Source organism: Gasterosteus aculeatus, chromosome 10, assembly GCF_964276395.1.
Source record: "Gasterosteus aculeatus chromosome 10, fGasAcu3.hap1.1, whole genome shotgun sequence".
Taxonomy (NCBI): Eukaryota; Metazoa; Chordata; class Actinopteri; order Perciformes; family Gasterosteidae; genus Gasterosteus; species Gasterosteus aculeatus.
This window is the reverse complement of record NC_135697.1, coordinates 4167365-4179583: the sequence shown is the minus strand read 5'-3', so window position 1 is coordinate 4179583 and position 12219 is coordinate 4167365. Positions and strand designations below refer to the sequence as shown.

At 46.8% G+C, this 12219-nt stretch overlaps 1 protein-coding gene across 1 annotated transcript; it reads right to left on the bottom strand.

Annotated features, from left to right (window-relative positions):
• Nucleotides 1–3694: 3694 nt before the first annotated feature.
• On the bottom strand, nt 3695–9709 carry LOC120826057 (cyclin-dependent kinase 5 activator 1). The gene is made up of 2 exons (XM_040187984.2): nt 9206–9709; nt 3695–8665 (listed from the first exon to the last, which is right to left on the bottom strand). The coding sequence occupies exon 2, from the start codon at nt 8529–8531 to the stop codon at nt 7569–7571; it is 963 nt and encodes a 320-aa protein (XP_040043918.1). The 5' UTR covers nt 8532–8665; nt 9206–9709; the 3' UTR covers nt 3695–7568.
• Nucleotides 9710–12219: the final 2510 nt, after the last annotated feature.

The window sequence follows — 12219 nt, the reverse complement described above, 5'->3', positions numbered from 1 at the left end:
AGCTTTAATGGTAGCTCGGATTGGTCTGCACAGAATCTGTCCTCCCGTAAGAGTCTTCTGGAGTCCCCTCCAATGGTGTACTAGTACTTCGCCCAGTACTTATGGGTGCATTATGAACCATCTGCTCACTGAGTCAGGATGTGCCAGCAGGCAACTGCTCTCCAGGGTCCTAAAACAGCACCAGAAAAATAATCCCACAATGCAGACTGACCCTGATACTAAATTATTTTATTCGTTGCAAACTTGTAACCCTGCAAAATGTACTTATTCAAGAAACCTCTCTCAGGTCTTGGTTGCTGGGTTGCGTGTGTTCGTAGTAAGCTGGTTAGCTGTAATAGCAATTGGAGTTTGTGGAACAGGTTATACACTTCAAGCCATTTTCTTACACTTACACCTTACTTTACTTCTGTAGGATATTAGAAATAAATTGACGACCCGGTTCATAAAATTAATAAAAATGCATATAGTGTACACCAGAAAACAGCCATGATTCTGAAACTCAATAAAGTAATGACAATATTGTAAAACCGCTGTAATTCTGCAACTGTAATAGAAAAATACCAATGTGCAGTTATGATTGTATTTGATGTAATGTAATCAACTGGAATGCATGCATGAAATACTTGCACAACAACTGATGTTGACTGAGGATCATTCAAAAGAGTTACACTGAACTCACCAGAAGACTCCCAGAGGTGTGGACACTGACTTTCACACCTTTAAGCATTGTTATAAATACCTGTAGGAACCATTGTTCTGGAGTTCGCTGGTGGAGGCGACAAATGGGCACTAGGGATGGTCAAAGGACTGACCTGAGACCTGTTGGTTGCTGAGACCAGCGGCTCCTCAGCTGAGATGTTCTTTTTTACCACAACGCCATCTCCTTTATTAAATACATTTGATTTTTACCTTTCGATCTGCGATGACCTCTGTCCGTCCGGCGTTTCTTCATTTTTTAACACAACACTTCCCAGAAAAGTTCTTAACTTTTTTGCTGTTGCAGAATAATGTCTACATGAGCGGAGAAGGAAATCCTCCTTGCATGTGTGTTGGTACCCGCTTGTTGGGGCGCATGCTAGTAGCACCTTGTGGTGACCCCTCAGGCGCACACTGCAAGTTCTTACTGTTGCAACTGCTCGCGCCGTTAGCATTGTTAGCACCGATGGGGGTTCCGGGCTCGGCTGTCATATTTCACTTCCACCATGTCAATTTAAAAGTTCTAGATGTTTTATGTTTTAAATGTATAGCTTATGCACACAGTAAAGTGTTTATGACAACTCGACTTGATACGGTCGCTGGATGTCAAGAAGCATTGACAGAGGCTTTATTTTTTTCAGGCTCCCACAGGGCTGATAAAAAGCGGCAACACACTGAGCCAGTATATGAGTGTGACCCTGGGAGGCAGAGAGCTGTGTGATTTGTGTCCTCAGACAACAGGAGAAAGCGTGCGAGGACTGATTGAGGCCGTGGCAGCCATCTGCAGCGCCGCCTCTTCATCTCATTTAATGAAAGTGTCCCGAGGCTTCACCTCTCGGCGGCCACTGACCCCGGCTCCGACCACGGCCATATGCTTTTTACCCGGCTGTCCTCCCATTCCACCATTGTGAAGCGATTATAAATGGCATTTAAATAATAATTTTCCGATGCCATCAGACAGAGAGAGACCAGACAGACGCGTAGCGCCTTGCCAAATAAGCTGCTTTGACTGAAAAGTCCTTTTTGAGCCCAAGTTTTATGGCTGGCATCTGTTAGATGATAAAAGCTAAATGTGTCTGTTGAAACTAAAAAAACATATGTTTTCATTTTAAGCTGTTTTTTAAGTTTACAGACTTTATAGACCTTTATATTATGTGCAGCTTTGCATGTGAACTTAAATAGTTACCTCCAGTTTTTATTCATTTACAAATTATTCCAAATGCTTCTAAAAACATAAATATAATCACCATTTCATTCACCACCACATTTGTTCTGTAAAAGACTATTTAGCTTGCATGAGAAGTCAACCAATGCTTCAAGCTGTAGACAGAGTTCTACAAAGGTGTTGTTACTTAAAATGACTCATTATGCAAAATAGACCTTTCAGAATGAGTAGATAACATTACTAGATTACAATTAGTGATGCATCACTTTAATGTTGCAAAGTGGGGCTCGTCGCAATGAGTTTATGTACAACTGGGTGGCTCAATACATAATAAAACGTACATTTTGTATAAATATGCACAATGTTGTAAACTTTTTTAAAAACGATGACATTATAATGAGCAAAATGAAAATAAAGTAAAGTACCTTGTATTAGTACTACGTACTCGAGTACTACGGTACTCGAGTAAATTTCAACACTGACATTAAAGAAAACGTTGTCATGAGAGTGTAGAGAGACGACAGTTTATGTATTTGAATGGGATTGAATGACAGCCGTGGGCGGCAGGAGGCAGACGCACTACATGTGCACATAAGCTGAGCAGGAGGCAGCTTCGCAGTGTTTCCACCTGTGGTCGGGGTAGAAATGGGGGTGATTGACTGCAGAGACGTGCTTGGGTGGAGCGCAACACCCCCACCGACAGGAAGCCAACAGGCCATCTGCAGCGCCGGGGCTATTGTGTGGCCGTGCATTAAGACCCACATGGATTTACTGCCAGTCTTAAGTTAGAGGGCCATCAGGCGGTGCGGAGAACAAAAGTAGTTTTTAAGCGTGCAAGAGCGTGCAGATATAAAAGCTAGGAGAAGAGAGAAAAAACTCATTTTCAACTCAATAGTTTATTAAATAATCAACATCGTAAACGTCATCATGATGAAAAAGGAAAATAAACAAAAACAAAATAAATGAAACAGTCACATTTGCTTATCTTCAAGTTTTCCCCATCAACAGTATTTCTCTTGTTGCTACACACACACACACACACACACACACACACACACACACACACACACACACACACACACACACACGTACACATTTTAGTGGCTTCCAGAAAGTCACTCGAGGTGATGTGCCGCTTCATTTTTGTGTGACAGTTGCAATGATGGCTGTGGACGGTAAATATGGAAATGTTGGCGGAGGAGGTGGAGGAGAAGGAGATGGACACCAGACAGCTACATATTTATCTCTGCACTACATCACACGCGTCCCATGTCGACGCAACACAAACAAGGGGCTGTGATGAATGAAAATTTGTGAAGTTTGAAAAGCTTTTTGCATCGAGAGCCGGAGCGGAGGAACGCGGAGGAAACAATGGCTGCCTCTGTGCCACCAGCTGGCCTATCGATGACAAAAGGCTGAGCCATTAGCTCGATCGGTTCTACCTCTACGCTCTGCTCTGGGCGGCAATATTCTCGTTGCGTTGGAGGACACATCGTAAGTTAGAAGTTCGGCTGAAAATTGGCAAATTGGTGTGTGAGACGGTTGAGTCTAAAATAAAGACTGTTGAGTTCTAAGTTGTCGGGAGTATGAACTTACAGGATGTGCTATTTCAGGACGGGGCCTAAGAAAAGGACAGTTGACCATATGTTTCCTTTTCTGAACAGACCACCGTGATGATGTTGTTACAAGAAGTGTCATATGAGAGACTTTACTATTGTTGAGTGTTCAGTTGCCGAAGAAATAATTGTTCATTTCCAACATCACATCACGTCAAAAATCAAACAAAAGAAAATGTAAAAAAGAAGAAAAGAAAACATTTCTAAACTACCTGGCTTGCATGCATGCTGCTACACACAAAGAGTATTTATTTTTGTTCATTTTTCATTTTTAACAGCTTAATGTTACACGCACACACACACATATTTACATCAGCAGTGAAGTGTGTGCCATTGAAATCAATTTCACACCAATTCTCCAGCAGCAACGTACTGAAATAAGTTAACACAACTCATGGAGCTGTGGCTCATTTAAGGAAAAGTCTTCTGATATTTTGTATTTCTTATTGTCAGCAGAGCAAATGAGAAGAACACAACTAACATTATCAGTAAGTCTAAAGCCTGATGTATCTGAAGTACAGTCCCACCTACCATGAAGGTGGACACACTAGTTTAGTAGATCGCACATTGAACGTCCTGCTGCTGTAAACACTCCAGACACAACATGTCCCTAAAACAAATGCCTCTTTGAGTAACGTTTGCTAAAAACTACAGTGCCCAGCTTCTAGAAGCCCTTTCTTATTGAAGTCTACATATGTGAATTGTTTTAAAACTGTTGTCTCTAGTCCAGACAAAAGAGCTTGTGGTTGCAAACACAGACCGGGTAGAGAAGTATTTTAGAAAGTACTAAAAATAGCGTCTAATCTCTGTTGGCAACACGAAAATAGAATAACACTAGACTTTTCCCTTAAATCTTTCATCACATTGGTCACACAATCCCCAAAGTTAAAACAGAGATGGTCTGAGGCCCATCCGAAATAAATCTGCAAAGCAGAGTGAGAGTTCCAGAGGAAGGTCCCATCTACAGAGAAAAGATCCAGTTTGTGCCAATCTGGTTCACGCAGCTGGAGTCCGTCAGCAACAAGCGGCATAAAGCATCCACAGAGATGTCCCAGGCAGCGCGGGTCCGTCAGTCAGGTACGTAGAGCTCGAGCGCTTTCATTGGATGAACAGAATTAGAGGTCCAGTCGGGATGCAAGTGAATTGGTTTGGAAGCCGCTCCCCTCAGTGTGAAGCGATGGGAGGGACGGCGTGCTGATTGGACGCAGGGTCCTCAAGTGAGGGGACAGACGCCTTCCTGGCCAAGGATAGATTACCTATTTTAGGCCTAAATGAAGGAGGTTTCTCTGTGTCTGCTCCATTCACACATACGAAGGACATCGCGACTTGTTTCTCATTCCGAAGGTCACAACATGCTGCTGAAAGAAGCCTCGGTCGCTGAATGTGAGGGCAGACGTTAATGTGAGCAGTGATGGAACGCATTATGATTCAATTAATGTCAAGCTCTACAGGAGGCGCATGGTGAAGGCGGATTTTGCCCCTAACTTTGACCCACATTCTCACGCAAACACATCCAACCCGGGGCCGACAAACGGCCCCATTCTGCCCTTCCTCGTCCTGACAAAGGCTGGTGGGTGTGGGTTGTCTAATCTAATGAAAAAGGCCCGGAACAACAGCTGAGTGTGTGCGGAGACGGGGGTTGCAGGGGTGGGAAGAGGACGGAGGGCGGATGGGAGGGGGGTGAGTCAAGACACAAGTGTCCTTGTCAAAGCTGGAGCCAGGGTGAGAGAGAGAGAGAGAGAGAGAGAGAGAGAGAGAGAGAGAGAGCTACACTGACCACAACAACAAACCCAAAATGGCTGCCAGTCCAAGTCCCCGAAAAGGAGACTCTCTGAGGCGTGAATCACCACCATCACTCCTCTCTGGTTGACTGGCGCTCATGGCAGATCCCTCAGGCGAGGAGCAAGGCAGGCCTGACTCAAAGACCCCCACAGTGAGCTGGAGCAGGGCAGCAGGGTCCAGCTGTGTGGTCTCGGAAGGCCTCACGATTTGTGTGATGCTTGAATCTCATCGGAACCATTCACTTATTTCCTCGTGTTTTCATTGCTCTCCTCCTCTCTCTATTTGATTGGGTGGGAGGATTAGGACCGGATTACCCAAGGAAGGGGATGCGGAGCAGAGTGTATTTGATTGCACGTGTGCTGAAGTCAGAAATGATGGGTCGGCTCGTCATGTGACCTTGTGGGGGACTGTTTATTATTAGCAAAGTGTGCGAGAGGGTCGGTCTGCAAAAACCTCCAGATGCCCCAACGCAATGAGATTAAGGCTTTACGACCACTTCCTTGACCAACAGCCTCCTTCCGTAATTCAGGGGCTCCCAAAATGGCCGTGGAGACGCAACAGGGGTCACAGGAAATAATCTGAGGGGTTTCACGATGATTAGATGAGGAGAAAGGCTTAAAGTACGTTGTTTTGTCTCTTTATAGTACTAATTAATTTAGAACGTGTCCATAGGAAGCAAACTAATTTTCACTAGTTAACTAGTAGGATCATTTCTAGTGAACGTTTGCAGCCAACAAGGAGGGTTGCAGGTGGAGGGAGGTTCATTTTAAGTGTGTACAAACCAAAATGGTTGAAAAAAAGCCTGACAGCCTTTTGCAATTTACCACTTTATGGTCTTTTTAAACAACTATGGTGCACATTAGTTGTTAATAATTAGTGGGAATTTAAACAACTTTTGGATAACTGGGCACATAAACTCAGATTTGCTCCAAAAAAAGAAAATCCATCAAAACGAACCAACGACTCATCTGTGACTCGTCTGACAACGCAAACCACAAGCACACAGGGAACGGATCATTTAAGGCATTTGAGCACAAATGCCAATGGTTCATTCAAATGAATAATTCAGCGGGAGGCGGGAGCTGAGGGAGGGACGAGAGGAAACGGGGCCCCTTGGTGGCAGATGTCTCCTGACCAACTGGGACAAACTCAGAACTCAGGACCGCAACAAAAAGCGTTCATCCAGAACGACTTGGACCCTGAGCTGCTCCAAGGAGAATAAAACGCATGCGACAAGGTATTTGAATGCATGTTTGTGTTTAAGGTCCAGCGCAGTCCGGCCTGACCTGGATTACCTCGGCAGGGCCGCCGAGTGGACAAGAAGGAGGGTGGGGGGGCAGAGGTTGAGAGAGGGGAGGGGCTGCGGTAATCTGCTAATCTCATTAAAACGGCGGCCTTTGGGCGCCCTGTCAACAACACGCGGGGGAACAAAGGATAAACAGCTGATGACCCCGGCTGCAGTCCAGCTCGCAATGCCTACACGAACACACACGTGCGCACACACGTTCACAAGACCAAGTCACTCAGAAAGTCGGCCCGGGAATCACTCCTGAGATCAAGAAGACGCAGGAGCTGATTTGATGGATTAAAGACGTGTCCCCTCAGGCCAGTCGACCCTGAAAATGTCCCCACAAAGCACTGCCTGTCCGCTTTGCTTTACTGATAACACGGCACACAGCAGGACCAGCAGGACCTAACATGGCCCTCTCAGCTGTCCCCATCAGTCTGAGTCACTCTTCACTGCTGGCACATGGTGGGGGGGGCTTAGCAAGCAGCGGATGTCAACGTGTCTCCTCCTGGAAAATGTAACTCTGCCTTGTGGATTATATTGTCTGCTTTATTCTCTTGTGGATCTGCTCTCGGGATTATAAATTAAAAAAAAGATCTTGATGCAGAGATGCCGTCTTCTTGTCCCGCGCACGCAGGTCGATCGTAAATCCAAGAGGCGAGGTGAGGAAGCTGCGCGGCTGGGACTACTGGGGCAACTGGGACCAGACACAAAAGGGACAGGCGGACCAAATGGTTCCTCAATTCAAGTAAACTCAGGTGGAAATTTCAGGGCACAAAAAACACAGCTGTGACCTTCTGTTAGTCGGGAAAACCCCTCCCTGTTTCTGTGGATGGACGAGGGCAAAGAACACAGATGGAATGATTCAACATGTCCACATAAATCCATTAAATTACGCAGCCATTGGTCCTGCAGGGCAGCAGAAAGAGGACAACGGGGACACGAGTCTGAATGAGACAAATTCATATTCTCGTAGTATTCATACTGTTCATAAAAGGCAGGCGGTCAGTCGACCTTCCTCTCACCGATCCAGCACCCGGCTGTAGTCCTGAGGACCGCAGGCGCCCTCGCTCTTCAGTTCGGCAAAGATTTGTGTGAAAAAGTGCGGGTCCGCGTTGATGCGCAGCATCTTGGCGCTGGTGGCGTTGATGATGGCGAGGCAGCGGTCCCAGAAGGCCTCCTTGCCCACCTCCACCAGGAAGGGCTTGAGCGGGTACGAGATCTCATTGCCCATGTAGGAGTAGGACAGGTAGAGGCAGGTGAGCAGGATGGCCTGCAGCTCGTGCTCAGACGCCACCAGGTCGCCGTCCACGACGTCGCGGCACAGCATGTAGACGAAGACCACGTTGGCCGGCGTGACGAAGGCCTGGTCCTGCCAGCCCTGCAGCAGCAGCGAGCGGTCCACGGCCCGCAGCCACAGCACCGGGTCGGCGGGAGACAGGTGCTTCAGCCGGTAGCAGCGGCAGCACAGGAAGTCGCCGAGGCAACGCAGCAGCTCGCTGGTGGACGCCTGGACGATGACGCGCTTCGGGGACGACGAGGTCAGCGTTCCGCGCGGGACCTTTTTCACCGAAGACAGCGGTTGGGGCTTGACGTAGCCGCACCCGTGGCCCTGGCCCATACCCATGCCCAGCCCGTAACCGAGACCCGGGCCCAGTCCCGCTGAGCCGTCGTAGCTGGACAGGTTGGCGCACGACAGCGACTTCTTCACGTCCTTCTGATAGATGTTGATGTTGTTGTTGTTGTTAAGGGGGTCCCCGAGCCCCCCGTGAGCGCCTTTCTTGGGGTTGCCCTTCTTTTTTGTGGAGGCCACCAGCCGCTTCCACGTGAGCGCCGGGAGGAAGATGGACTGGCCCCTCTTCAGCCCGCGGTCCTTCTGACTGTTGAGGGAGCGGCTGCTGATGCTCGGGTAGTGGCTGAGCGAGCCCGACTCATAGTAGCCCGACTTTCGAGAGCCTGGGGACAGCGAGAGCACGGCGCCCATGGTGGGACGGAGCTCTGCGGCTTGTGCCGCCTCGCCGCTGCTTGGTGGACAGGGTACGCCTTTGAGCTCTCTTTTTATACCTTGATATCCAGCAGATAAGATGAGCAGATGAGCGCAGACATGTCGCCCGAGACCTACAACATTAAAACACACGGGAGATTATTTTAATGAACAGAGATTTATCAACATTATATTAATCATATTAACCTCTCAACGGCTGCTCCGGGCCATTAAAGGACTCCTGCTGTGCAGCCAGACGCGATTAAAAACCGACCTCGCTTTATTCTAATTTATAGAGGAGTTTCCAAAGATAACCAAAACATTAGACTGCAAAATGTGCATTCATTATGTCATTGGAATACAGTCTGGTGTCAGACAGAGCACATGCGCATGGACGCATGCAGTGCGGTTTTAAGGGTTTGATCAACAGCCCGATTTAATCTACGAGCTACTCTTCTCTGAACCCGGCAAAGATTCCAGGATTTAAAACTATTATAAGGACTCTGATCTGTCTGCTTAATGACTAAACTCAGGACCTGAGGTGCTAAATAGTGCGTAAATAACAGCTTCTTGCACTTTTACGCACATTTATAAGAAATAATAATAATAAAAACACCCTCAATAAACATGAATCTTAACAGTTATTCTCACCACTGCTACCTGGTGTTGCTCACCTGAGAGATGTCCGGATGCGAGATGATTCCTTTTATTTCCGCAGCCAGCAGTGGTGCAAAAACTAGAATGAGCGCAGAAGAAACGCGCTGTTTCTGCAGCCGCGGCCGACGTGCCCAGAGGTCGCGATCTGTTCTGCGGGATTGGAGGCGCAAATAAAGAGTCGCACGCTGAGGATTTGACCAACTTCTTCACGGAGCTGTGGAAGCGGGGGGCGACGCGGGGGTCCTCGCCAGGCGGGGTGCGGGTGTCATCCTCCGCGGCACCTCGGACCCTCAGGCGGGGACGACGGCGATATTCGTGATTAGTTGCCTTCTCGTTAGTGTCCCCATGTCCGAGGTGCAAACTTTCACCGAGTCGGAGTCCCTTCGATGCATTCCATCATCTCGTTCCGCGTCTCGGTGTCCGCGCGTCGCGCACTGACCGGCGATCGGTCCCGGTGCTCCCTTCACGTCAGCGGCTGAGCAGCCAGTGAGCGCGCGCACAGCGGCTCCTCGCGCGACACTGGCTCCTCCTAACGGGGGAACGCACACGCGCGCACGCGCACCCTGTAATAAAACAGATAAGGATGATAGAGAGCAATGCAAATACAGCGAATACGTATTCGTCTTGTTATGTGAATTTGATATAATAAGACTAGAAAAATAGATGTGGAGAAAAAAACATTTCACAAATATAATTTACTTTTTCTTTCACTGCTACGACCACATCACCGGGGGGTCGATGGTAATGGCCTGCAGCGCTCAGTTCTTCAAGCATTTAAAGGCTGTGGCATTGTGCGTGTCCTCATTCACCCATTACTGACTCATATTGTGTCATTTATCTAAACATTCACACCTATTAATTCCAACTGTCTTTTGGGTTGAAGTGTCTTTCCTAAGGACAGATGATGATGAACTATAGACAGAGACCGGGATCAAACCACCGGCCGTTTGGCTGAATGACGACCCTGATTTTAAATAAAGAAAACGTGGAACACACAAAGATACATAAACTCTACACAAACCATCCTAGAAAACATTTCCACTGGTGGGGGCTCATAATCGACTCTGAAAAAAAGTACTCCTATAACATGGGAGGGGTGGCAGGGGTGTCTCTGCGAGCCTGCGTCACGTGGGTCTTATTATACAACAATCCATCGATGTTGTAGGTGGTGGAGCGGCCGAAGCTGCTGTGAGAGGATCAGGTGCAACGTTTGGATGGGGACGCAGAGATGAGGGGGGGTAAAAGATGACATCCTGTCTTCCGTCAATCGAATGTATTCAGTGTACTGATGTTGACAGGATATACTATCATAAATACAGCATGTGATCATGAATACACGTGTGTCTCGAGGCTCTTGGCCTCGTGCTATATTTGGATAAATTTGAGTCAGTGCTGTGGTTCACAAGTTCATACGTTTAACTAATGGCTTAATCAGCACTCAATAAATGAATTATTGATGCTTCAAAGGTCATTTATATATCAGCTATTGATAAAAAAAACTTTTGGGTTGTCGGACAAAAAGTGCCATTGAGTGGTTGCAATTTTGATTAGAAACTTGCCTGCACAAAAATATGAAAGTGAATTATTGCCGAGTAGAAAGAGCCAACCGTGTCACTGGTCATCACAAAGACTCCAGGGTCTTCACTTATGCACTTGGACTGGGCAGGAAGAGAGGGAAAACGCTGTGATTGCATCTCGGGAAGATTGGAAATTATGGGAAACCGTAGAATAAACACACAAATAAGACGGACAAGATAAGAAGGGTGGTGTCATGCAGAAAATAGCCGAAAAAGATGTAAATGCAGAGAGAGAAATGTGTAAAAGTAAGTAAGTAAGTATTTTTGTCACAGTAAGTACTTCTAAAAAAAAAGAAACACGTGGAACAGATCGCGTTGCTGGTTCAACGGTGCAGATTGTTCAGAATAACACAAATCCAGTCTGCCAGCTGGTCCAATCAACACTCGCCTTGGCCTTGATCTGGGAGTAAGATAATATCTCTTTTACTTTGCACTCTTCTTTCAGGTCCCAAAATAAACGCAACTGCAGTAAATTCCGCCACAGCGGCCGTATTGTCCTCCGTCCGGAGATCGACAGACGGCAGACGTGCAAATAAACCACCAAACCACAACATTTGAGAGAATGTCTTGTTTGTTTTTGTCATTTGCACAATTACGATAAAGCATTACGCGAGTAAAAAGGATGGAATATGCTCAAAGGCCATGGAAACTTTTCTGACCAAAAAGAAAAAAACAACAATCTGAAATCAACATTCATCCACGAAGAAAATAAACATTAGACCAATAGATTTGAGATATTTGACACATGAGCACATTTGCTATGAACTTAGACATCATAAAATGAGTCTTTAGTTTGAAGCCGATTGAAACACAGAATGAGTTTCAGCACCAAAGACGCACACATAACAAGCTGAGACAGTCTCCTCCATAAACCCATCTTTGTCTTTAGGTGTCTCTACGTCAGCATGAGCCGGCTGATTGGCCGGCCGAGCTGTATAGGCGAGATCTCCTCATTCAACACACACACACACACACACACACACACACACACACACCCGGCCCTGGTCCTCCCACCAACAGCTGCAGGACTCCCTGCATCTCCCTCGAAGGCCGAGCCGGATACACTGACGGCGATGAAAAGAGGTGTCAGTCTAGTCCCCCGATGACCCCCCCACCACCACACACACACACACACACACACACACACACACACACGTGCACATCCCCACTTTACAGCAAGAGACCTGAAACAGGAAACAGGAGCCCTGAAGGCTGTTGGGTTCCTCATAATCCCCTTTTTGACATTAAGTTTTTTAGATCTTGAGATTAAAAGTGCACGAATGACAAATTGAGTCAACAGATGTTTGAGGATATATTAATGACTCCCAGCAGAGATAATCACACTTGTTCCAACATAATGGTCATAAGGACGGACGCAGGTGATTATTCCGTCACACAAAACTTTAGTTTTTTACCTCATAAGTGTCATTTTGGTATTGTTTTTCTGTTTTTTG